Source organism: Capra hircus, chromosome 10, assembly GCF_001704415.2.
Source record: "Capra hircus breed San Clemente chromosome 10, ASM170441v1, whole genome shotgun sequence".
Lineage (NCBI taxonomy): Eukaryota > Metazoa > Chordata > Mammalia > Artiodactyla > Bovidae > Capra > Capra hircus.
The window spans coordinates 50,046,548-50,073,815 of NC_030817.1; the positions used below are offsets into that span (position 1 = coordinate 50,046,548).

At 35.7% G+C, this 27,268-nt stretch overlaps 1 protein-coding gene across 7 annotated transcripts in view; it reads left to right on the top strand.

Moving 5' to 3' along the window:
• TCF12 (transcription factor 12) overlaps window positions 1–27,268 on the top strand; it is a 390,660-nt gene that overhangs the window by 270,035 nt on the left and 93,357 nt on the right. For all 7 annotated transcript variants that reach the window (XM_018054262.1, XM_018054263.1, XM_018054259.1 and 4 more), the window contains one exon: window positions 4,725–4,789. In XM_018054262.1, the coding sequence (XP_017909751.1) occupies window positions 4,725–4,789 (65 nt within the window). The remainder of the gene's footprint in view (window positions 1–4,724; window positions 4,790–27,268) is intronic.

Sequence of the window (27,268 nt, forward strand, 5' to 3'; positions counted from 1 at the left end):
TCAGAAGACACTTCTTCTGTGCTCAGAAGATCCTTCTGTAAAATGGGTGGGTGGTTTCATCTCTACTTGCTGAATCACTTCAGCTGTGTCCAACTCTTTGTGACCCTATGGGCTGTAGCCCTCCAGGCTCCTCTGTCCATGAGATTTTCCTGGCAGGAATAATAGAGTGGGTTGCCATGCCCTCTTCCAGTTAGCTCCCACATTGCAGGTGGATTCTTTACCAGCTGAGCCACAATGGAAGCCCAATACTGGAGTGGGTAGCCTATCCCTTCTTCAGCGGATCTTCCCAACCCAGGAATCGAACCGGGGTCTCCTGCATTGCAGGGGGATTCTTTACCAACTGAGCTATCAGGAAAGCCCTGAGTATTACCAGATGGTGTCTATTACTTCATTCAGGTTTGAATATGACTCTCCTTCCTTGTTCATTAGGCCTGTGGATTGTGTCAGCCCCAGACAATTCTCTGTCCATTCCTCTAGAACCACCCAGTATGTTTTGGATCTGGATCTCAAGACACCTGACCTTAATTTTGAAACTTGTTTTTCATCCAGTTAGGCTATAAGCTTTTTTGCTTGTTGACACCTATTAAGGGCACAGGCTGTCTCTCAGAGTGATTAACCCATAAATGTTTGATGGAATTCATCAAACTCAGATTCTTCTATCTAGTCAACTCCTGCATATTTGTGCTTGGGCTGGGGAGGAATGGAAAGGTAAACTTGCCTGTCAGTTCTCAGCCTCAGCTTGACTGCTGATTATGTCCTGTGCCAAAAGAATGTAGGTGAAACGATCTTTTGAAGAGTTCTTTATAAACTAATATTAACATTAGTTTGTGTTTCTGGAGTTCAGGCAAGCAGTGGAGAGTTTCAGCTCACTGTTAAAACATGTATGTTATTCCTAGGGAACAAGATGACTTAGAATTTTTTTTTTTATCCAAGAAAATTTGTTACAGTAATGATTTCTGTTTCTAATAGTTTATATATCTTTCACAAACACCTGGGTAAAATAATTTCTTGAATCAGTAATTTGCTTTTTCTTGAACAGTAGTTATAAATCCTATCCAAATTATTCAAAATCTTCTGTCATGTCTTGAACATTTCTGTTTGGGGTCAGAAAATACTGAGGCTGATTAATGTATAATATACCGTGCAAGTCTAAATAAAAAGCTTTTGCACACAAAATATTTATGAAATATGTTTTGGGCTTGATATACAAATATATATATAAATGTATATCTTCTAATAATATGTTTTTCTTCCACTAGTGTTGGGGTTCTTAAAGTGAGTCCAGAGACTCTCAAAATGGAAACAAAATCCGTGAACTTGGACAGGAAAAGAATTGTTATTTTCCCAGTCTCCAAGTGATATTTAGCATTTCCTTAAATGAGGAATGCTAATGAGGAATTTCCTTGAATGAGGGTAGCAAAACAGACCTGATAGTATTTATGATTTTTGTCACCAAAAGGACAGATATTCTCATAGCATAATATAGTTGTTGCAGATATCTTAAATTGTCATTTGTGATTTGAAATTACCATTGTTAATAGGCCTACTTCTAGATCATGTACTTAATGTGTTAATAAGGTATTACTATGCAGCACATTTGTTTAATATTTTAATAACTTATTCGATTACTTTTAATAGTATATATCTTGCTTTGTACTTTTAAAAACATTATTCTGAAGAGTAGTTCTGGGTTCAAAATGGGGATCACATGTACACCCATGGCTGATTCATGTCAGTGTATGGCAAAACCATTACAGTATTGTAAAGTAATTAGCCTCCAATTAAAATAAATAAATTTAAAAAATAATAGACTATGATTAAAAAAAGTGAGAAGAGTGGCATTATTTTTTTTTTAAATGAAGAATAGTTATGCCAAAGAGGCCCGTGGTTCATACATACCTACACACAAATAAACCCCTCTACTAGAATATCTCAGTAAAATCTTGGTGATATTTTTAATAGGTATTTCAAAGGAAATGAGATATATGTTGTTACTAGTAGTTCTTAAATTGTATTCAGAAGTTTTTGTTCTTTATCAGACATCTAAGATAAAATAAAAAGACAAGATTCATTTTATTCTTGAAGAGTGTTCTTGTGAAAAGTAATTTTGTAAGAATTAAAGATTATTGCATTTTAAATCTCAGACATGATATGTGTTGTTATATTTCAGGAGTACCCAGATTTCTAAAGTCCCTAAGAATTAAATAGTTTTAACAAGTTAAAGGTGAGCTAAAAATGTATTTACATTTTGAATCTCATTTGAATAGGATAAGTGTCATTTTAAAAACAAGCTCCCAACTTCCTATTTAGAGGAGACTTTACTTTGAAATGTTATGGGCTAATATTAAATGACTTTCATTCTCTTTGGTTTGAATATCCTCTGTGAAAGAAAGAAGTTTAGAAATTTAAATAGGTACAGGAAGTAAATTTTAAAACTTGACATTATTTTTTAAACAGTCTTTATCTAATGGATAGCTTCCACACAGATATTAAGATTGCATTTGAAATCTGTACTTTATTTTTAAAAAAGACCTAATATCTCTCATTCTGTTTCCTTGTCCACCTCAACAATTTGGGAGAAAAAAAAAAAATCCTTACTAGCACAGTTGAGTGAAAGTATAACAGTTGTTGTTTAAAGTCTTTACTGTTTGAAATAATGTATAAGGAAGAATTTGCAAGGTAAAAAGGACTTAGTGAATATTTCAACTAATAATAAGTTGATAGTGTATTGTCATGAATGACAAGTCATTGGAACAGTCCTTTTTTTTTTTCTTAAACTTTATGGTATTGGTTTAAAATGTTACTGTCTCCCAGTTCTGTCCTGCTAGGTATATGACATCATCTTGGTTGAACAGGGAAGGGTGTGTGTCAGACTTGAAAATATATAATCCTTTAAGAATTTCGTGAAGCAGGTTACAAGAGCTGAAATGTAGAATCCAAAACTGCAAAATATTATCTTGACTTGTATAAGTAGTCTTACTTGTAAAGGATATATTTAAAGAGTTACAGATGTTTTCATTTTTAATTTCATATATTTTGCCAATTAAAATTCTTTATATAGAGCATATTACTTGCTGGTGAGAATGAGGCAAATAAACCACATTAATTAACCTGTTTTCATAAATCACATAATTTTTATGTGTTGGCCTGTAATAGGTACTTCATCAGTAGTAAACAGTTAAGTGTGTCTTAAGACATATTCTAATGGGCTCACAAATTATATCCTTAATTATTAAAGTATTTTCTAATAACTTGCTTTGTTATTACAAGAATTGTTTTGTGTATCTAAAGGTTCAGTAGATGCCAAGTTCACAGTTCTGAGATTTCTGTATCAGTTGGCCAGTTGAGTATGTCAGTAGCATGCATACATCAGTGAAAATGATCAAATATGAATACATACATCTCTTAAGTTTTTAAAAAATTGTGTACCATATCAGTAAACAATTTTGAGCATGTCAACTACGTGTGGAGCTTTTTTTTAATTAATAAACTATAGTTTTATATAATCACGAGCCAATATCTCATTGTGTAGTGTACAGTTATGGTGAAGTTCATATAGCCTCAGTAACTTTAAATATTTTGGGTAACTTGTCAGATTTAATTTTTTTTTATACTTTGAAACAGAGAAAAAGAATCAGCTCTTCCATTATCATTGTTTATTTGTATTGCCATCTTTGATATTAACATCAAATTGTGATCCTTGCAGAAATCTTTTTAAGCAATGTGTCTGTTTGTGAGAGACCGTTTGGTTTAAAACTATACGTTAATTGAAAATTCACTTTACTAAACCTACTAAGCTCCTGTGTATTAAAAAGCAAATTAGCACTGCTGTCAGTTGTCAGCGCTTTGGGACATCTGCTCTCCCTCTAGAGCTGGCCTATACCATTCCTGACACTTGGCCATCAGCTTTGGAACTGCAGATATAATCCCAACAGGAATTCTCATTCTTTTCTGGGAAGGGTATACATCTGCATGAAAACTTCAGAGAAAGGTATAATGCATAGTTGAATGTGTTCATCCTTTAATCCAGCAGTTCCACTTCTTTGTGTCTATCCTGAGAAACTCTTCTGTATGTATACAGTATGTACAAGAATATTTATTTAAGCACTCTTCATGATAACAACAGAAAAAGTAGAAACTATTTTTCTGTTTTTCAGTAGGAAAATAGATCAACTGTGCTTTTTATTTGTATATTGGGACATTTTATAGCAGCAAAAATTAATGAACTAGATGTCTTATCTTTAATGTATATCTCAGGTTATGTACCATGTAATCCCATCTGTTTAAATGTATTAAACACAGATAGTAATGTGTATTGTTTGAGTACATTAATATATGCTAATAGATTCAAAATATACATGGGAATCATATACCAATTTTATGGTAGTGGTTACCTTTGAGTCTGAGGGTAAGATGTGCACTATAGCGATAATGTTTTAATTTTGGAGAGAGGGGGGAAGATGTTGAATCTGAAGCAAGTATGGGAAAACATGCTCACTCGTAGATATATGGATCATAGTGTTGGCTGTATAGATACCCATTCTTTTGAATTTTTTTTTTCATTTTGTCACATGACTGAAACGGCAGTAAGCTATTCATATTTTGTTTATTGGGTTTTATATTCTTGTTTATCATTTGTTCTCATAAATGGTCTAGAAGTTGAATTGATTGTGTGTCAGTCATCGAAGATTTTTATATAAAAAGTTTCTTTCTTTGATTTACAGGAAAAACGTCAGAGAGAGGCTCATTTTCCTTGTACAGCAGAGATACTGGATTACCAGGCTGTCAAGTAAGTTAATAAATACAAAATCAGTGAGATAATTTCTTAACATATAAATAGACATTAACAGAGGAAGTAGAAATTTATCCAGTTTATTTCACTCTTTTTATGCATTTAATTTGTGACTAAATGTAGTGGGGTTTTATTAATTAAACATTTTCTTTCTGCTCCTCTGTTTGAAATGGTTTCCATTCCATGGTTCACCAAACTGTATTTCTCTATCATCAAAAGAATTTCATAACTCACCTCCATTTTAACTGGAGGCAAAGTACCAGTTACCTTCCTACCATCTAACAAAATGCTGATTTCTGAAAATGATGTCTGTTTATTTCCTCATAAAAAGAACAGTGTTGCTGGTAAACTGCAAGAAGAACATGAAATTGCTCTGTGAGGCTTGACTATCTTGTGTTAAACTTACTAATGTTAAACTTAACTAATTTTCATCATAATCTGTTACTAAACTCAAGTCCAACTGTTTGCTACTTGAAAATCAATACCTGAGGAGCAGGTGTTGGTAGAAAGGAAAGTTGCTTTTGATCAGAAAGTTGACAGTCTGGGGAGAAGACAGACTTGAATCTCCCTGCCAAAACCAATTCCGAAGATGCTGCTCAACCATGACAGTTTATAAAGGGGGAAGAAGGGGTCGGTTGATTTCAGTTAATCATTGAGATGAGGAATCAGAGTCATTGCCATTCTCCACTGCATGTAGTCTTGTTGACTTCTTGTGATCTTTCTTTAGAGGCAGTCTTTTTTTTTTTTTTTGGTCATAGGACATCATGTGAGATATTAATTCCCTGACCAGGAGTCGAACACCTGCCCCCTGCAATGGGAGCATGGAATCTTAACCACTGTACTCCTAGGGAAGTCCCTTAGATGTTATCCTGTTCACAAGTTTGTTCATAGACTTTGTCCATGAGATTACTAAAGGGGAGGCTAGGGAGGAGGTCTGATGGTCATCTGTTACTTATTCTTCATTTCGTCATCGCAGGTGAGGCAAGGTTTTATGATCCAAAGATGTGAAAACTGCTTGGGCCAAAGATAAGCAGAGCATGACAGGTGCCTGGTTTAAGGGTAGTTATAATATAGCTCTGCTAGTTATAACATAGCTTTGCTAAAGTGACAAGACACAAAGGATTTCCTGCTGAGGACAAATTCTTGGAAAGACCTCCTTGCAAATCTGCAGTGAAACCATTTTTGGAGTTTCCTCCAGTCTCTTTGACTTGGAAATGTTCTTTCAACTCTTCATATTCCTTAACATGTTGCATTTCTACTAATGGCCATTTCCTCTGCATTTTTTCCCCACATCTTTACACTGAGAATCCTAAATACACAGTTTGCCTGCAGATTCCCATCAGAATCAAGCCAGAAAGCATACAAAGGAAAGGCAGAATACATTTAAGTGTTTTCTGCTGTCTGCATGCTTTTCATAAGACCCACCTTAACTTTAGACATGGGCACTTAACTGTCACAGTGACAATGAAAAGTAAAGTGAAAGTGTTAAGTCGTTCAGTTTGTGTCCAACTATTTGAGACCCATGGTTTGTAGCCCACCAGGCTCTGTCCATGTAATTCTCCAGGCAAGAATACTGGAGTGGTTTGCCATTCCCTTCTCCAGGAGATCTTCCTGATACTACTTCATTTAGTAACTATCCCATAATTGTGCCATTCAGAATCAGAATACCTAGGTTCAAATCTCATCTCTGAGTTACTGACCTGTGGTTCTAAGACAAGTCATTTAACCTTAAATACAATCTCTGCATTGCCTTCTTCATTTGGAAAACAGAATTAACATTTTTTCCCCTATGTATGTAAGTCTCAGAAGGCTAAACTGCATGCATTTGAAAATGAAAATATTTTGCAAAATGAATGTACCTTTTAAAATGTACCTTTTATATGTTTTCAATTCATATAACCCACCAAAAACAGCTATTCTGAGTCCTTAATATTATTTTTAAGAAACCAAGAAGATTGAGAACCATTTGTCTAATGTTAACACTACTTGTAAACTTGAGAATAAAAACTATTGTAAACTCTTTGAAACTACAACTATTAAATTATTGTTAATGATTATATTAATGAGTTTTCACTTACTTTTTTTAATACTCCCTTACCAAAGGTATCACTGTTTAGTTAGAATCAGTGGTTAGCTCCATTTATGTAATTCTCCAATTTTGCAAAAATGAATATTAACTTTTTACCAATGATTAATGTGTTATATCAGATTTAATTCTCATATCAAAACAATTATTTAAACCTAGATGCGTAGCATTCTAATAACAATTGTTATCATTTACTGAGCACTAACTGAGCCAGGCATTGAATTACACATTTAATGCCCCTCTGTTTTTTTCTGTAGTTCCCCAACCAGGGATTGAACCCAGGCCAGCTTGGCAGTGAAAGCCTAATCACTAGGCGACCAGAGAACTCCCTTGTTTAATTCTTTTAACAGCATCCATTTTGCAGGTTAGAATTGAGTGCTCTCCATAGGTATTTTGTAATTTCCTCAGAGCCATACATTTAGCCAGTGGTAGGCCTTCTAAACTCATGCTTGATACTGTAGAATTCCTTACTTCCCTCTCATTTTAATTTGTTTGGTGAAGGAGGGGCCTGAGAACTTGTATTTTTAATACATGCATCAGGTGATTTTAATTCCCATGAACTGTGGATTATGCTTTGAGAACCCCAGTTCCTTTGTATATCCCAAATGTAAGCATATATGGAGTATTAAGAAAGGAACTACAAGATCATTGTTTAATAATTATCCTATGTTGGAGAGATCAGGCTGGCCCATGGAAAAGAGAATGAGGTTATGGGAATATATAGAATATAAAATAATGATATTGCTGTATCAGGAAGTTTTATAGATATTCAAATCAGGAAAATATTTGCTTTTGAAGAATTCACAGAAGCAATGCCAGAGCCCCAAAAGGAAAGCCCAAAATTGAGCACGGAGTAGAGAAGATAATACTGCAACAAGAGTAAATAACATCAGTGAAGTCTGGAGGTCTCTAAGTAAAAGGTTTCCTTACTGTGAATGGAACAATGGCTTTGCTATTTATTACTGTTACTTAGCTCTGACTATGCTACAGTTGCTGGGAGAAATTACCGTGGATCACACCAGCTGATTTGAGGCCTAAGTAGTAAATACAGAAAATTCAAGAGTTTAAAAAAGTGTATCACTCCCATTAAAAAAAAAAAAAAACCCTGTATTTCAAACAGTACTTACTATAATGGGTCAAAGAAAAAGAATACATGAAAACAATTGGCTGCCATTTTGTGTTACCTGTTCACAAGCAACATAATAATCTTAATTACACAATGATAATAGAGGAAAATATAAATAGTGGCTACAAAATATGACACAAATATATCTTAAACACCACTTTGAAACCACTTTTCCTCAACAAAATCCCCAAGGAACATTAACTTTGCTGTTAATGTACATAAAATGCTGCTGACATACTAAAAAATTCAGGCTAATTTAATAGTGCCTGATGGGCCTTACTTCATGTAAAGATGATGTAATAATATGTTGCTAAATGAGTCTGCTCATATTACCTTCACGGCAATTGCATAACTGATGAGCCATTAAAAGGAAACTGGTGTTGCAGTATTACTGGAAACATTGATAGATCATTCTGCAATTGAATTTTTTTTTTTTAATTTAACACAGAGCATAGAAGCCAACATCTTTATTAACAGTAGGTATAGGGGCAACAAATTGGGAGATTGGTATTGAGATATATACACTACTATATATAGATGACTAATAAGGACCTATAGCATAGGGAACTCTACTGAATACTATATAATGACCTATAGGGAAAAGAATATAAAAAAGAGTAGATATATGTTTATGTATGACTGATTCACTTTGCTGTATACCTGAAACTAACCCGATTGTAAATCCAACTATATTCCAATAAAAATCAATTATAAAAATTAACTGTGGATTGATATAATATTTTAATAACTGCCACCATGAAATGAAAAATTCCTTGTATGATTATGACTGTTTGTCATTGATTCCTCTTAAACAAGTATTAATTTAAAGTGCTCAGCCTAGAAGAGGCAGTGTCTTGTATTTTTCCCCAAGAGATTTAATTTTCATCAGAGTTATTTACCGTTGAAAAAATAGCAATTAACTTTCAAATCTCAGTAAACAGTTATTTAGAAATTTACCCATACTGTTTGTTTCTTTACCATTTTCTTTTTCCATTATAGTCAATCTCATTATATACCACATTTGATTATAATAAAATGATAAGAGTCAGTACATAAAGAAATAATGATAAACTGTGTATACATCTAATAACAGAGCTTCAAAATGAAGGAAACAAAAATTGGTATAATTAAAGAGAGAGATTAATTATCATAGTTGAAAATTTTAATACCTCTGTCTCAGAAATTGACAGAATAATTGACAGAAACTTAGTAAAGACATAGAACTAAATGAACCACTGTCAACTACTTTGACCTAATTGATACTTATAAAATTCTGTTCCCAACAACTGACGAATATAAATTCCTTTTAAGGGTAGATGTTACAATTGACAGGATTGAACTGTATGCTGATCTTTAAATCAATGTCAATAAATTGAAAAAGTTTAAAATCATACAAAGTATTTTTTCTGACCGCAAAAGAATTAAATTAGAAGTCAGTAAGATACCTAGAAAAATGCCAAATATTTGGAATGAAACGGGCTGTTTCATTTAGACATGGACATGTCTAAATAACCCATAATTTTGAAAAGAAATCAGAAGGGAATTTAGAAAGTATTCCTAAGTAAATTATAATGAAATAAGATAACAAAATTTGTTAATGCAATTAAAGCACTGCCTTGAAGAAAATGTATAGCTCTGAATATTTGTATTCAAGAAGATTACAGTGCATGACCTAAAGTTCTGCCCTTTGAAGTTAGAAAAAGAAGGGAGAAAGCAGTACAAGTAAGAGCAGTAATCAGTGTAATATTACACAAATAATAGAAAAAGCTAATGAAGCCAAAATTTAGTTATTTGAAAAGATCCATGAAATGAATAACTCCTAGCTAGACTAATTAAAGAGGGAAGTGGGGAAAGAACAGCCAGTTACCAGTATCTGAAGTGGCAGAGAGATTATCACTGTAGGTCTTATATACATTAAGAGAATAATAAGGAAGTGTTGGGAATAAGTTAATGAATTTGAAACCTAGGTGAAATAGTTACTTACTGAAAGGGAACAAGATGAAGCAAGAGTTTGAATAGCTCTGCAACAGAGGATGAGATGGCTGTATGACATTACCGACTCGATGGACATGAGTTTGAATGGACTCCAGGAGTTGGTGATGGACAGGGAGGCCTGGTGTGCTGCAGTTCATGGGGCTGCAAAGAGTCAGACACAACTGAGCAACTGAACTGAACTGAACTGAACTGAATATCTATTAATGCAAGTGAATTCATCTCAGTTTTTTTACAGAAAAAATTTGAGGGTCATATAGTTTCATTGGTAAATTCTTTCAGATGCTTAGGAGGGGAATTAATGCCAATCATACACAAACTGTTTTAGAAAATAGATGACATGGGAACACTTTCCACCTTATTTTATAAGATGAACAGCACCCTGGTACTCAAAATGCACATGGTGTAGTACATACCAGTGGTGAAAGAGTAGCTTAATTGTGGAAAATCAACATTGAAAATCAGTCATTGTAGTTCAGCACATTAACAGAACTAAGGAGAAAAATATTTTGAAAGATTTTTAAAAAATTATTCAACAAAATCAAATATTCATAATAAAACCTCTCAGGAAACTAAGCACAGATAGGTGCTTCCTCAGTTTGATAAAAAGACTCGCAGGGAAGATCTCTAGCTGTTAAGTGTAACAGCGTGCTTAAAGGTGAAAGACTAAACATTTTCTTCCTGTTAGGAACAAGGTAAGAATTTATATTCTTACTACCTGGATTGTGTATTCTAGTCAGTGTAATAAGAAAAGGGATAAAAGTTGGAAAGGAATAAATTCAGCTGAATTGGCAGATGATATGTCTGTGTACATAAGAAGTCATAAAGAATCATCAAGAAAACTTCTAGAACTGATATGTACTTTTAGCTAGGTCACAGCTTACATAGCCAATCTAAAAAATGAGTAGATTTCTATATGCTAACAGTGAACAGTTAGAAAATGAAACTATCAAAGCAGTATTATTTAAAATGGGACCTAATCAAACTTATAAACTTTTGTACATCAAAGGAACCTATAAGAAAAAATGAAAAGACAATCTATGGGATGGGAGAAAAATATTTGCAAATGATCTGACACACAAGGGCTTAATCTCCAAAATATACAAACAAGTCAATGACAGAAAAACAAACAACCCAACTGAAAAATGAGCAGAAAACCATAATACACATTCCTCCAGGGAAGACTTAGAGATGCCCACTAGGCACATGAAGAGATGCTCAATGTCACTAATTATTAGAGGAATGCAAATGAGAGCTTCAGTGAAGTACCACCTCACACTGGTCAGAATGAAAGATACATGCACCTCTGTATTCATAGCAGCAGGTGCCTCCTATTTATGGAATACTACTTAACTATAAAAAAGAATGAAATAGTGCCATTTGCAGCAACATGGATGCACCTAAAGATTATCATACTAAGTGAAGTAAGTCAGAAAGAGAAAGACAAATACCATATGATATCACTTATATGGAGAATCTAAAATATGACACAAATGCACCTATCTATGAAACAGGAAAAGACTCACCAGAGAATAGTGTGATTGCCAGGGGGAGGAGAGGGGGAGAAAGATGGACTGGAAATTTAGGGTTGGTAGATGCAAACTGTTACATTTAGAATAAACAGCAGGGTCCTAATTTATAGCTCAGGGAACTATATCCAATATCCTGTGATAAGCTATAAAGGAAAAGAATATTTAAAAAAGAATGTATATGTATGTAACTGAGTCACTGTGTTACACAGCAGAGATTGGCATTACACTGTAAATCAAGTATACTTCAGTTTAAAAAACAGTATTTAGTTATATCAAAAAGTATAAAATACTGAGGGATAAATTTAACAGATTATAAGGCTTCAGCAATAAAAACTATAAAATATTGCTGATAGAAATCAAAGAAGATCTAAATAAGTATACCATGTTTATGAATTGGAAGATAATATCATTTAGATTTTAGTTCCAGTGGGCTATAGATTTAATGCAGTCCCAGTCAGACTCCCAGTAGGCTCTTTATAAATATTGACAAGATTATTTAAAAGTTGGTTTGAAAAAGTATAGGATTAAGAAGAGCCAGAATAGTCTTTGAAAAGAAGAAAAGAGGAAGGACTTTACCTGGCTTTAAGACTTCCTGTGAAGTGAAAGTCACTCCATTGTGTCCGACTCTTTGCAACCCCATGGACTATATAGTCCATGGAATTCTCCAGGCCAGAATACTGGAGTGGGTAGCCTATCCCTTCTCCAGGGGATCTTCCCGACCCAGGGATCGAACCCCGGTCTCCCACATTGCAGGCGGATTCTTTACCAGCTGAGCCACAAGGGAGCCCAAGACTTCCTGTAAAGCAGTAGTAATCAAGATAGTGTAGTTTTCATATAAAGACTGACAAATAGATCACGGAACAGAATATAGAGTCCAAAAAGAGACCCATACCTGTATGGAAAATGATGTTTGATAAGAGCATTCTAGCAATTCAGTAAGAAAAGAAGCATCTCTTTTTAATATATTGTGCTGGAACACTGTATATCAATATTGAGGGGGGAAGCCCTTCAATTCTTAACTTATTTCATTTGCTTTTGTTGTTTTAGTTGCTAAATTATGTCCAGCTCTTGCAACACCATGGACTATAGTTTGCCAGGCTCCCCTGACCATGAGATTTCCTAGGCAAGAATACTGGAGTGGGCTGGCAATTTCCTTCTCCAGGGGATCTTCGCAACCCAGGGATTGAACCCACATCTCCTGCATTGCAGGAGGTTTCTTTACCACTGAACCACCAAGGAAGCCATACCTTATTTCATAGATGTAAATTTGAGATAGACTTAACTATGAGCTAAAATAATAAAGCTGCAAGGGAAAAATATAGATTAATGTATCACTTCAAGACAAAATTTTTTTCAGAAGATATAGAAAGTATAGAACATGAAAGAAAATTGATGAATTGAACTTAATTAAAATTTAAAACTTGTGTTCTTTCCAGAACACCATCAAGAAAAGGAAAAGAAAAGCCACAGAATGAGAGAAAGTGTTAGCAACAAGAACTTAAGTGTAGACTATATAATTATCCCTCATAACTCAGTAATAAGAAAGAAGCAATCTAATTTTCAGAGTAGACACTTACAAAAGATATACAAATGAGCAATCAGCACATTAAAAAATGCTCCATATTACTAGCTTTCAGGCACATGAAAATTAAAACCACAGTGACATGATAATACACAACTACCAGAATAGCTGGTTTATTTTTTTAATTTTTTTATTGAAATATAATTGACTTAAAATGTTATGCCAGTCTCTGATAACAAAGTGACTCAGTTATAGACATATTTGCATTCTTTTTATATTGTTTTCCATTTTGGTTTGTTACAGGATATTGAATATAGTTCCCTTTGCTATACATTAGGACCTTGTACAGAATAACTAAAAAAATTTAAAGCTAAATTTAAATTGCTAATTGGACTATAAAATGCTATGACTTTAAAAAACTATTTGACAGTTTCTTAAAGTTAAATATGCAACTACCCCATGACTCAACAGTTTTGTTCCCAGGCATTTTTCCAGAAAAAGTTGTTCATCAAAAGCTTTCATCAAAAATGTTCATAGCAGTGGCTTCCCTGATAATGGCTAAGATTCCATATTTCCACTGCAGGAGGTGCAGGTTTGATCCTTGGTAAGAGAAGCTCTGCATGCTACAAGATGCAACTAAAAAAAAAAATATTCATGGCAGCTTATTCATTATAACCTAAAAAACTGGAAACATCACAGATGTTGATCAACAGGAGAGTAGATAAATGACCTGTATTATGTGCATACATTGAGTGCTATTCAACAAAAAAAATGGAATGATCTAATGATTTCATAGACTTCCCCAATGACTCAGCAGGTAAAGAATCCACCTGCAATTGAGGAGACACAGGAGGTATGGGTTCGATCCCTGGGTCAGGAAGATCCCCTGGAGGAGGAAATGGCAGCCCACTCCAGTGTTCTTGCCTGGAAAATCCCATGGACAGAGCAGTCTGGTGGGCTACAGTCCCCAAAGAATTGGACACAACTGAGCAACTCACAACAACAATGATTTCATAATGTTACGCTGAGTGAAAGAGACCAAATCTTAAAAATACGCTGTCTCTCCATTTATATGAACAACAATAATAGGCAAAACTCCTGTGTTGATAATAAATAAAAAAAAAATCAAATCAGTGCTTGCCACTGGAAATCCTCCTGTGATGGTAACATTTCTGAGGTAATAGAAATATCGTGTGTCTTAATATGCATTCATCAGAATTGATTGAGTGACACTTAAGATCTGAACATTTTATTCGTTGTGAAAAACAGCTTAGTTTTTGGTTAAAAAAAAAAAAAAAAGGAAAACTAGTTATTTACAGTACCAGCTAAGAAACTTTATTTAAATACTTTAGGAGTAAATGTTAAAAGATATACAAGACCACTGAAAACTGCCAAATTATTAAACACTGCTTGGAGAAATTTTTAAAGACCTCAGCAAATGCAGAAATGTACCATGTTCATGAATAGGAAGACAATATTCTTAAAGTGTTAATTCTTAGATTGATGTGTAGATTGCATATAATCCCAGTTAAAGCATCTGTTTCTGCTTTATTGACTATGCCAAAGCCTTTGACTGTGTGATCACCACAAACTGGAAGATTCTCCAAGAAATGGGAATACCAGACCACCTGACCTGCCTCTTGAGAAATCTGTATGCAGGTCAGGAAGCAACAGCTAGAACTGGACATGGAACAACAGACTGGTTCCACATACGGAAAGGAGTACATCAAGGCTGTATATTGTCACCCTGTTTAAGAAACGCCGGACTGGATGAAACACAAGCTGGAATCAAGATTGCAGGGAGAAATAACAATAACCTCAGATATGCAGATGACACCACCCTTATGGCAGAAAGTAAAGAAGAACTAAAGGGCCTCTTGATGAAGGTGAAAGAGGAGAGTGAAAAAGTTGGCTTAAAGCTGAGATTCAGAAAACTAAGATCATGGCATCTGGTCCCATCACTTCATGGCAAATAGATGTGGAAACAGTGGCTGGCTTTTTTTTTGAGGGGCCCTAAAATCACTACAGATGGTGACTGCAGCCATGAAATTAAAAGACACTTACTCCTTGGAAGGAAAGTTATGACCAACCTAGACAACATATTCAAAAGCAGAGACATTACTTTGCCAACAAAGGTCCGTCTAATCAAAGCTATGGTTTTTCCAGTAGTCATGTATGGTTGTGAGAGTTGGACTATAAAGAAAGCTGAGCGCCGAAGAATTGATGCTTTTGAACCGTGGTGTTGGAGAAGACTCTTGGGAGTCCCTTGAACTGCAAGGAGAGCCAACCAGTCTGTCCTAAAAGAAATTAGTCCTGAATATTCATTGGAAGGACTGATGTTGAAACTGAAACTCCAATACTTTGGCCACCTGATGCGAAGCACTGAAGAGACCCTGATGCTGGGAAAGATTGAAGGCAGGAGTAGAAAGAGATGATAGAGGATGAGATGGTTGGATGGCATCACCTACTTGATGGACATGAGTATGAGTAAACTCCGGGAGTTGGTGATGAACAGGGAGGCCTGGCATGCTGCAGTCCATGAGGTCACAAAGAGTCAGACAAGACAGAGCAACTAGACTGAACTGAAAACCCCACCAAGATTTTTTGTGTTTGCATAGGTATTTACAAGCTAATTTTTAAATTGTTTGGAAATACAAATGACCTAGAGTACCCAAAGCAATGTGGAGAAGTAAAGAAAGAAGGTGGAGAATTTATGCTGCTGGACTGTATTTAACATAAGACTTAGCACAAAGCTGTCATAATTAAATAGCACCATACTGCTGTGACTGAGAAATGTGACACTGGAGCAGAGTAAAGCCCAGCAGTGCACCCACACTTAACGCAGTTCATTTGATTTTTAACAGTGTTTGCCAAAGTATTCCAATGGGAAAAGGAAAGATTTTTTAAAAAGGATGCACTAACAAATGGATATTCCTATGGGTAATTACGAATGTTAGTCTTTTTCCTACACTAAAAGCAAAAGTTTTACAAGGTGGACCTAGACCTATGTAAAAGCTAAAATTGCAAAGCTTTAAGAGAAAAATAGAAGAGAATCTCTCTTCAATTAGGGAGTAAGCAAAACTTTATTCCATAGAATACACAGAAAACTACAAAAGAAAGAAAATGATAAACATCATCAAAATTAAAGACTTCTGCTTTTTAAAAAGCATAGGTTTGAAAAAAGAAGACTGTACATCTAACAAAGGATGGGTATCCAGGATGTTAAAAGGACTCCTACAACTCTATAAGGCTTTCCAAGGCTTCTACAGTTTTTCTTTTTATGACAGGGTTAACTACAGTCAAACAAATTTCCAGTCCCTTCTAGAGCAGTAATTCTATGGTAATTTCAAGAATAGGATCATTTTAGTTAGTGACATGACTACAAGCTGTTATATAAAAGATACCTGTGTTGTAGCTACTTTCTTTTTCCTTTGTTCCTTCCTCCCCTCACTTCCCCAGTAACTTTTTTTAAGCACAGGTTTCCTTTGCCCATGACAACTGACAGTTTTGGAGACTGAACAGTTACTTGATGAAATGATTTCTGACAGCATAGTTATAGAAAATCCCTAAAGAATGAGACGAATGGAGTAATTATCTAGCCTAAGATAGCCATAAGTATATTTTTTAAAGTCTTAATTCTATAGGGGAGGAAAGTTCCTTTCAGTCCTCTTAAAGGTTCCTGATTGGATCTGAAAAGCAAACTGACAAAGATTAACAGGAGAAGAGCATACAAATTTATTTAATATAAGTTTTGCATAAATGGGAGCCTTCATAAGGGATGAAAACTAAAAGAAACAGACCTATGTACTTTCTTTTCATGCTAGGTTTGATGAAGCATAGGCGATTACGGATTAATATGATATATATTAAGGAGTATGAGGTAATTGTAAACTGGGGGAAACTTAGTAAAGCCTGTTTGTTAGGATTCTTCTTGACATCCCTATATTTTGGACATAAGGATGCTTCTTTTCTCTGGTTGTAGGGAGTACACATCTCACATGAGGAGAGACTGTTTAAGGAAAATCGGGTTAGGGTCTGGATGGAGGGCATCAGAATGACCTTCCTGCTTCAGTTTCCCAGACTCCTTAGCTTAAAATACTCAGTATGTCACATAGTACCATATTTTGGGGTGTTGGATCCTGAACTCTGGCTTCCCTCGTGGCCGATTGGTAAAGAACCCACCTGCAATGTAAGAGACACAGTTTCAATCCCTGGGTCAGGAAGATCCCCTGAAGAAGGAAATGGCAACCCACTCCAGTATTCTTGCCTGGGAAATCCTGTGGACAGAGGAGCATGGAGGGCTATAGTTCATGGGGTCACGAAAGAGTCAGACATGACTTAGTGACTAAATAACAATGACAATCCTGAACTCCTCCTTTTATTCTTAAAATTAGGTTTTTAAGTTGTTTAGATGGAATTTTTAATGCATTTTAAATTATTTTGGTGTCCTTAAATTGTTTAATCTCTAGATATAGTTTGGTTTGGGGTAGTTCTTTTATAGATTTCTATGAATTTAAAATAAATTCCTTAAGTATTTAGATGATTTGCTTTATTTCAAATGTGCTTTTAATCAAATAATGGGAGTTTTCACTGATTTAATAGGACTTGTTATACCGATCTATATCCCACAGTGGTAATGTGTTCATTGTATTTTAACATTTTATTGACCAGTTTTTTTTTCAATGTGTGTTTTTTTTTTTTTTTGTAAAAATATTCTCATTCTCTAAGGACTATTGTGTCCTTAGAAATTATAGATTTCCAATTCACAAAAATTTATTACCACTTCTGTTTTATGCAGACCAAATTCACTTACAATTTAAATACTTCATCTTTTTTTCTCACACTTCTTTCTTACTTGGTTAAAAAATGTCAAAAAAAAAAAAAAGACAACTTCACACATTACAAAACTTGCTTAAAAGATACAGAATCTTATCAATAAGTATTTGCTTATTTTTTCATGTGAAGGGAACTGGGCCAGGCAACAGAATAAAAGAATTGGTATTAATCTTTAGGAAGCTTGCAAACTAATTGAGAAGACCAACTGTATACACACAAAATTAACTAAAAGATCCATACTAAATCTCAAGTAGCATAGATATAAGTTAGAACTCAGAAGAGAAAGAAAAGAATGTGATATTGATACAGAGAAGATTTTGCAAAGAAAGTATAAACTCTTAAGATCTTGGATGGATAAAATTTGACAGGGTTAACAGGAAGATATCTTGGGCAAAGAGAAAATATGACTTACAAAATAGAGACAGTAATATTCTACACATTGTATTGTTTTCCTTGATTTTCTCCCAGGAAAACTATCCACTTTGTGAAGGCAGTCAGTGGCTTCTTGTTTATTACTTTCAGGTCCTCTCTCTGTGCCTGATAAACAAGAAGCTCTCAATGAATACCTTTTGAACAGATGTATTTGGAATGAAAAAAGAAGAGAATGTGTTTTCTCAGAACAGTAGCATTTTAGCTTGGCTTGAATGGAATGTTTATTTAGGGAAAAGGTGTAAGATGTTTGAACTAAAAGGATGATGCTTGAATACCTAAACAAAGATTAAGGGCTTGGGATTGGACACATGGCGTGATTTAAAAAATACAGATGTTTCTTAGAAAAGTTAAGCTGTAGGTTTACGATTTACAAGAGAATTTATAAAATGACAACAAGGAAACTATTTGAATTACTCTAGGCTACATATCAAGAACAGTGGGATAGGTAGTTTAGATAGATCTTAGTTACATAACTGGAGAAGGCAATGGCAACCCACTCCAGTACTCTTGCCTGGAAAATCCCATGGACGAGGAGCCTGGTAGGCTGCAGTCCATGGAGTCGCGAAGAGTCGGACAGGACTGAGCGACTTCACTTTCACTTTTCACTTTCATGCATTGGAGAAGGAAATGGCAACCCACTCCAGTGTTCTTGCCTGGAGAATACCAGGGACGGGGGAGCCTGGTGAGCTGCCATCTCTGGGGTCGCACAGAGTCGGACATGACTGAAACAACTTAGCAGCAGCAGCAGCAGTTACATAACAGCACATTGCAGGTGTTAAGAGATAGAGATAATTTTTTAAAAATAAAATCATGACTTTTTTGTAGATATAAAAATCAACAGGTATACAGATTTTATCTCATCGGTGAAGAAATCTGTAAGGTATTAGAACCAGTTCAAAGGAGAATCCAAAAACAGACACATTCATTGATAAAATTATGGAAATTAATATTCAAATAGAGGAAAAACTTTTTTTCCTTTGGAGGAGGTAGAGCTATTGAGGGTGGAGAAATGTTATTCATCTCTTTACTGGACAGAATTTTTTTCAGATATACATATAAGAATTATTTTTCATTGCTACAAGTTATCTACAATTTAGAGAGTTGTAAAATAGCTCCCATAGAATGAGAGTCAGGTAACCTAGAAAGGTATGCTCTAGACCAGGGGTCTGCAAACTACAGCTTCCAGCCAAATATCTCTACCACTTTGGTTTTTTGTGAATGATTTTATCAGAACATACCATGTTTATTCATCTGTGCATTGGCTATGGTTTCTTTTTGGCTTCTAAACTCGAGTTGAGTAGTTAGAACAGAGACAATATGGCCCACAAAAGTTAAATGTTTTCTATCCAGTCCTTAACTGAACTGACCGTACTACGGATAATGTATAATATTCCATCACAGGTATATATTTCTGACAATGAAGCAAATAAGGGTTTTCATAAAGAGCCAATCTTATAGAGCCAAGCATATAGAGCCAAGCCTACTGTTTCCCCTAGAGAATTAATTAAAGCTAGTTGTTTCAAAGAGCATGTTGGGTGTTTTTTAACATAACAACAAACCTAATTATAGGGACCTTAGCTTTAGGCTAAATTACTAGAACATATTTAGAACAAGGAAGTTGATATTGTATACATTCTGAGCAAATTATTTCGAAATAGGCATAAGTAAACACTATTCAGAGAAGAATTTGCAAATATTAAAGTAACTTGCAACTCTAGCATATAGAGAATGATTGAAGGACAGAAGGCTATTTAGTTTTAAGAGAGGACACCAGTAATTTGAAAAGCATCTTCAGATATTTTAGCATAATTTGGCTTTTTCTGTAACTTTTAAGGTTAAAACTTTGGACAAAGTAATTCTGATTTTAACTTAGTATGAGAAGGAATGTTCTCCTAGAATGAAATGAAATGAAATTTGCTCAATCCTGTCTGACTCTTTGCAAACCCATGGACTGTAGCCCGCCAGGCTCCTCTGTCTATGGAATTCTCCAGGCAAGAATGCTGGGGTGGGTAGCCATTCCCTTCTCCAGGGGATCTTCCTGAGCCAGGGATTGAACCTGGGTCTCCTGCCTTGCAGGCAGATTCTTGACCATCTGAGCTACCAAAGAACCCAGTCATAGAGGATGGAATATTCAACCTTGGTAAATAATGACTTCCCTCTCAGTGGCTGTATTTAAGCAGAAGCTAGACATTTGCTTTACTGAAAATTTTAAGCTAGAGGGATTAGAGCATCTGTTGTTTGATTGAAATAAAAGACTTTAAAATTTTCTTCTAATTCCATGAGCTCTCTAATGACAAGTGAAAAGCTTTCCAAGTGGCATTGATGATCCCTCTGAGGTTGGAGACCAGAAATTACTACCAACATTCATCTATGTGATTTTATTTCAATACATGTTCGAATTTCCCTACCAGTATTGATTCAGGAATGCTATCATTTTGTCAGTAGACTAACTTAATGCATGTGAAGTGGTAAAGAATGGGAATTTTATTAATAGATTCTCCACTAGGACTGGTTTGTTTTTTGGTCCAAATCAGAGCTTTCTCTTTTTATCAGACTAACAATTACTGAATTTCTAAACTTGTTTTTCCTTTTCTGAGGCCATTTGTTGAGTTCTCCTAACCAGTTTTTCTGAGGTTTTTCTGAACTCCTAACTCATTTGGGGGAGTATCCCTTTGGACCATAACAGAGATTTGGCTTCTGCTAATGCCTTTGAGGGCAGCATTTCTTTTGGAAATATCAGCAAGGTGATTTCCCTCAGCTTCCAGCAAATCCAGTTTAGAATGCCCCATAATCTTAATGAAACTAAAGTGGCAGGTAAAACCATTGCATCCAATAATCCCTAAACCTAGGGGACATTTTAAATGTTATTTCTGCTGAAAGTAAGAAAGCCATGTTGCTTCTGCATTTGAAAATCATGAGGTACTCTGAACGCATATCTGCTATCATTACAAATATTGGCAACTGTGTCCTTGGCTAAAGTACAAGGCCAGGTAAGAGCATGTAACTCTGTCTGTTGGGCCTAAACAAATGGGAATAGGTTGAGAGACAGGAACTCTTGAGGTTCACTAGAGAGCCTTGCTGTTTGAACTGTCTCAGTACTCTGAAGCACAGGTAGTGGAGTTGAGCACTGAGAGTGTGGCTCTAGTGTCAGTACTGGAAGAGATTCAGCCCAAATATTGAGAAACATTTCTCCCAAGATGATTAGAGGGGAGAACTGGGGAAAGCCCCTGTAGTTCCTCCCATTGAGAACTGGCAGGATGTTGGAAAAGCTCATTAGAGAGCTAAAGGTGCTAAAAGAACTTAACGTCTTTTTCAATGTTCTTCCTTTTTATAATAATAACAGAAACTAGGAGGGCTGTTATTTTATTTAGGAACTTTGATTTGCTGCACTTGAAGATCAGTAATTTTGTTGGTTTTCCTTTTATGTGGTTTGTCTAAAGTGCAAGAGAGCTGGTTTATCAGATTATCTAAATCTGGAGTGGAGATAGTTTCCCATTCTATTCTGGTCTCTTTTAGTAGAAGGAAAAGCTCCTGGTTTAGCCTGTTTTAGAGTTAAAAGCTCCCTAGGTGGAATCAACATATGAAGGAAAACCAGAATTTTCTTTTTAAACAATTTGAAGTCAGTTGTAATGGTCATAAAGAGGTTCGTCATATTTTTGTGTACAAATCTGAATTTTATTCTTATCAGCAGGATTTGGAAAAGCCCCAAGAATTGCTTGATGAAGTCACTTAGAGATTGCCTTAGCCTGATGATTCAATAAATCAGTTAGTGACCTGGACTTCCAGAGACCTTTTGTAATTCCAAAGACCTTTTAAGATGTTCCCAATTAACAGTTTTAAGTACAGAGTCAGTGACAAGTATAAAAACTAGCTGATATAATTAGAGAAACCAGGTTGATAAGTTTGATTGACTATATTAAATTCCTCTGCAAACCTGTGAAGATCTTTAGTTACTTTGGAAAAGTAATTGGTGGTGGCTCCCAATTCACCTTTGGTCCAGGGAATATAAGAAATTAGCCTCTGGACCTCAGAAGGCTTAATTTTAAAGGGATAAGTTCTGACAAGTTCAGAAGAAAAGGGAATAGGGAGAGTTTCTGAGAAAAAGGGAAATTTGACAAATATTACCTTAAAATCTTATTTTGCAGAGAGGCAATTTCAGACTTCTGATCTTAGTGGGAAGCCTCAGAATACCAATTAAAATAGGTAGTCTACTCAGTTCTCAAAATTTTTAAGCTGTTGTCAAATTCAGTTTTAAGGAAATTAAAATTGGGGATTTCATATGTTTTCCATAATAACAATTACATTTGGTTATATTGGTCCATTTAGTTTAAAATGTGCCTGAGGCAGGTTTTTAAACATAAAATCTCTGGACTTCTTATAAGAGGAGGTCGTAATCTAAACATTATAAAAATATTTAAATAACCAGGATCCCATTCCTCAGGTTTTTCTCTAACGTAAAAGAATAATTTTCACACTGCCCAAACACCAAGCAAACTTACATCATCCAGTTCTAAGGAAACAGCTTTGTCCTGGAGGAGCCCAGCCAGTCAATCAGTCAGTCAGTTCAGTCACTCAGTCGTGTCCGACTCTTTGCGACCCCATGAACTGCAACACGCCAGGCCTCCCTGTCTGTCACCAACTCCCAGGGTTTACCCAAACTCATGTCCATTGAGTCAGTGATGCCATCCAACCATCTCGCCATCTGTCGTCCCCTTCTTCTCCTGCCCTCAATCTTTCCCAGCATCAGGGTCTCTTCAGATGAGTCAGCTGTTCACATCAGGTGACCAAAGTATTGGAGTTTCAGCTTCAACATCAGTCCTTCCAATGAACACCCAGGACTGATTTCCTTTAGAATGGACTGGTTGGATCTCCTGCAGTCCAAGGGACTCTCAAGAGTCTTCTCCAACACCACAGTTCAAAAGCATCAATTCTTTGGCACTCAGCTTTCTTTATAGTCCAACTCTCACATCCATACATGACCACTGGAAAAACCATAGCCTTGACTAGATGGGCTTTTGTTGACAAAGTAATGTCTCTGCTTTTGAATATGCTCTCTTCATAACTTTCCTTCCAAGGAGTAAGCATCTTATAGTTTCACGGCTGCAGTCACCATCTGCAGTGATTTTGGAGCCCCCCAAAATAAAGTCAGCCACTGTTTCCACTGTTTTCCCATTTATTTCCCATGAAGTGATGGGACTGGATGACATGATCTTAGTTTTCTGAATGTTGAGCTTTAAGCCAACTTTTTCACTCTCCTCTTTCACCTTCATCAAGAGGCTCTTTAGTTCTTCTTCGCTTTCTACCATAAGGGTGGTATCATCTGCATATCTGAGGTTATTGATAATTTCTCCCTGCAATCTTGATTCCAGCTTGTGCTTCCTCCAGCCCAACGTTTCTCATGATGTACTCTGCATATAAGTTAAATAAGCAAGATGACAATATACAGCCTTGATGTACTCCTTTTCCTATTTGGAACCAGTCTGTTGTTCCATGTCCAGTTCTAACTGTTGATTCCTGACCTGCATATAGGTTTCTCAAGAGGCAGGTCAGGTGGTCTGGTATTCCCATCTCTTTCAGAATTTTCCACAGTTGATTGTGATCCACACAGTCAAAGGCTTTGGCCTAGTCAATAAAGCAGAAATAGATGTTTTTCTGGAACTCTCTTGGTTTTTCGTTGATCAGCGGATGTTGGCAATTTGATCTCTGGTTCCTCTGCCTTTTCTAAAACCAGCTCGAACATCTGGAAGTTCACAGTTCACATAATGCTGAAGCCTGGCTTGGAGAATTTTGAGCATTACTTTACTAGCATGTGAGATGAGTGCAATTGTGCACTCATAGGAAGGGGCCAGTGGCTGAACTGATGTGGTTTCAGTGAAGCAGCTCCTGTTACCAAAGCAGTGGTTGGACGGCTTCTCAGCCAGCTTTAGTTGAATCAGTCCATTTTCAAAATCAGACTGAAGTGCCAAACAAGTACTCATATATAGAGCAAAGCCTTAACCAGAAAAGTAAAACCTTAAAATAGATCCCAGATAAAGCCAGGAGACCTTCAAACGCAAAGAGGGTGAGAACATGGATCCAGGAGAAAGACATACCTTCAGACCTCAGGGTCAGCAAGAAAATCATCACAATGGATTCAGTTGTGGGTACCACACCTGTTTGCTTATCAGCTCCAGAGTCGTTGGAGGTCTTTTGTGATCCTCCATGGGCCATCAAAATGTTGGCCCAAAACAAATAAAGTACCACATATTTCTCCAACAAAGATGGATTTATTTGGGATCAGCAAAGAACTGTAGTTCGGGATCTGTAACCATGGTTAGCCGTATGCAAGTCTTCCACAGCAGGGAAGGAAAATGCTTTTATAGAGGGAGAAAAGGAAATTGGGAGGGCTAAAAGTAAACAAGAGTTCATGGCTTTTCATTGGCTGAGTCCTTCTTAGGAAAGAAAAATCTTTCTTCTTCCCCTTGGGTTCTGTTATCATCACAGGTTGTGAGAGCCCTCCCATCTCATTTCTCAACTCTTGTTAACTGAGGTTTTTGTTTATAAATGTTTTACAGGTTCTGTAAGTAATAGGGAAGTGATGGTGCTTTAAGAATAGGTTATGTCAGAACTGAATATTGAACTTAAAGATTTTAGAAGTCAAGTGGTTCCTCACACCAACACCTTTTCAGGAGTAGATATTTGATGGTGATGGAGGATTCTTGGAAATAGGAATGTTAAGACATAAAAGTGGCTGATGGATGAACTGTTGAAGCTACTCAGGAGAAGATTCACTAATGAACGAATATGTGAAAGGGGCACGCACAGTGGCTGCCACACAGTAGGCATTCAAAAAATGTTTGAATCAAAATCCTGTAATCCAAGAAAGAGCATATTGGTGAAGGTAAAAAGCCATCAGGTGCCTTCAGGGTGAGCTGGGCTTTGTGAGTTGTTTGGAACAGAGGTAAAGTAAACTGTTCTGTGGGAGGAATGTCTTATCCTGAAGTATGAACAGTAGGCAGTTTTAATTTCCTGCTTCTCTTAAAAGGCCACAGAGAGTTAGATTATGTAGAGGTAACTTGGCAGAGGGAAAAGTCATTGTTCTCTTTGTTTCTATTTCTGCCATAAAACTTCCTAATTTTTGGTGCTACTCAGAATATGGTACTGTTTCAGAATATTGTTTCAAAAAATCATTTTATTGTTTTGTAAACATATTTCAGTAGAAAGGAATCTGTTAAATATGGCTAAAGATGAGACACTATCCTGGGGGAAAAAGTGAAGAAAGAGGTGAGCACAGGCTGGGTATTATATGATAGTAAGGGATTGTTGTCGGTTTGGGGGTTGTAACTGAGAGGAAGTAGAATAAATGAAACAAACAGCAGAATGCTAAAAGTTGTTGAAACTGGGTAAAAGATATATAAAGAATGGTTCATTATATTTTTTTCTTCTAATTTTGTTTATATTTGAAAATTCCAAAACAGAAAGTTTTAATTTTTAAAAAGATGTCCAGTATAGAATGTTTTAGGTCAAAAAATATTATATACCTAACTAATAGCTTAGTACTTTATTGGATTTTGTGTTACTCTTAATTGTATTCTTGGAAATACATGGGATGGGGAAGAGGGTGCACTTATTTACTGGATATGAAAGCCTAACATTAAAGGGAAAGAAGAGTGGCTTCAGAGTGTTAGAATTCTGCTGAAAATCTTAGGATTATGTCACACCATTTCCACAGAAGCAAGAGAGAAATGATATTTCCTTCTATCTTGTCCTTCTAATGTAGCTCGCATCTCACATAGCTGCCTCCTTTGTGTTCATGAAAGAAAAGGCCCAAAGGCATACTGGTATCTTTATAGGAAGTCTTCCAAAGGGCCCTATTTATCAAGGAAGTTTCTAGATTCAGACAGTTGGAAAAGCTGCTCACTTAGGCGAAGACTTGCTCAGAGTATGCTCACTACTAATGTCCTGAGAGTCCGCCTTCAGTACATCCCTAATAGCATTTTTTGAAAGAGGGGGGGGGGTCTCTTTATGGGAACCTGTAAAATAGTAAAAGAAAGTCATCCTTATTTCACGTTTACAATTATTTAAATACTGAACGTATTAAAATAGCTTTTAAATAGCTTTTAAATAGTTCTTTTATTTCTGGTAGGCCTTTATCAGTCTACCTCCCAGATCTTCCTTATTTGTTATCTGTCAGCTGATGCAGGACTCAGGAGAAAACTTCAGAGGAAAAAAAAAATAGTGAAAATGAAATATGATGGTAAATTTTCCTTTTGTTTACTGATAATTAAAGAAGATTAAGAAACTTAAACTGCTAAGATTGCCATGTTTTAGTAACTTAATAGTACATACGTAGCTTCTTCTCTTCTTTCTTTTTTCTCTTTTTAAGGCAAAAAGATTGGACTGATTGTGTTGGCAGGATGCATTTGATGGATGACTGTCATTATCCTATCAAACCTGCATGACGCTTTAAGTATCGAAAATGATAATTAAATTTTCAAGAGACCATGTTGAGTTTATAAGATTTGGGACTTGTAAAAGAATGAGCATCACAGTTGGCTAGTGGTGACTGGTGTGTTTTTATTGACCCAGGAAAGAAATAGAAGCATCTCAGGTTTTCTTTTACTTTGTTTCCTTGTACACCCCTCCTGCTCCCTCCCCCAATTAATATATTGTCCAAAATGTTGGTAATGACTTGGAACTATTCAGGTTGCACAAAGCATTTAATGAAATCTTGTCTTAGACAAAACACTAGAGAGGATCATAATTAATGTCTCATTTTCTGCCAGTTGCTATTGATTACTCATTCAAGATCCCTTTGTTCTCGGAATGATAACAACTGTAGTTTGCATTGCTATCTAATGAGATTCTCAGGATAGAATTCTTTAACAACTTGCTGATAATTGCTAACATATCCCTGGAATTTCAATGTAAATGAATTTGCATCATAATACAATTATTTCACAAATGTCGG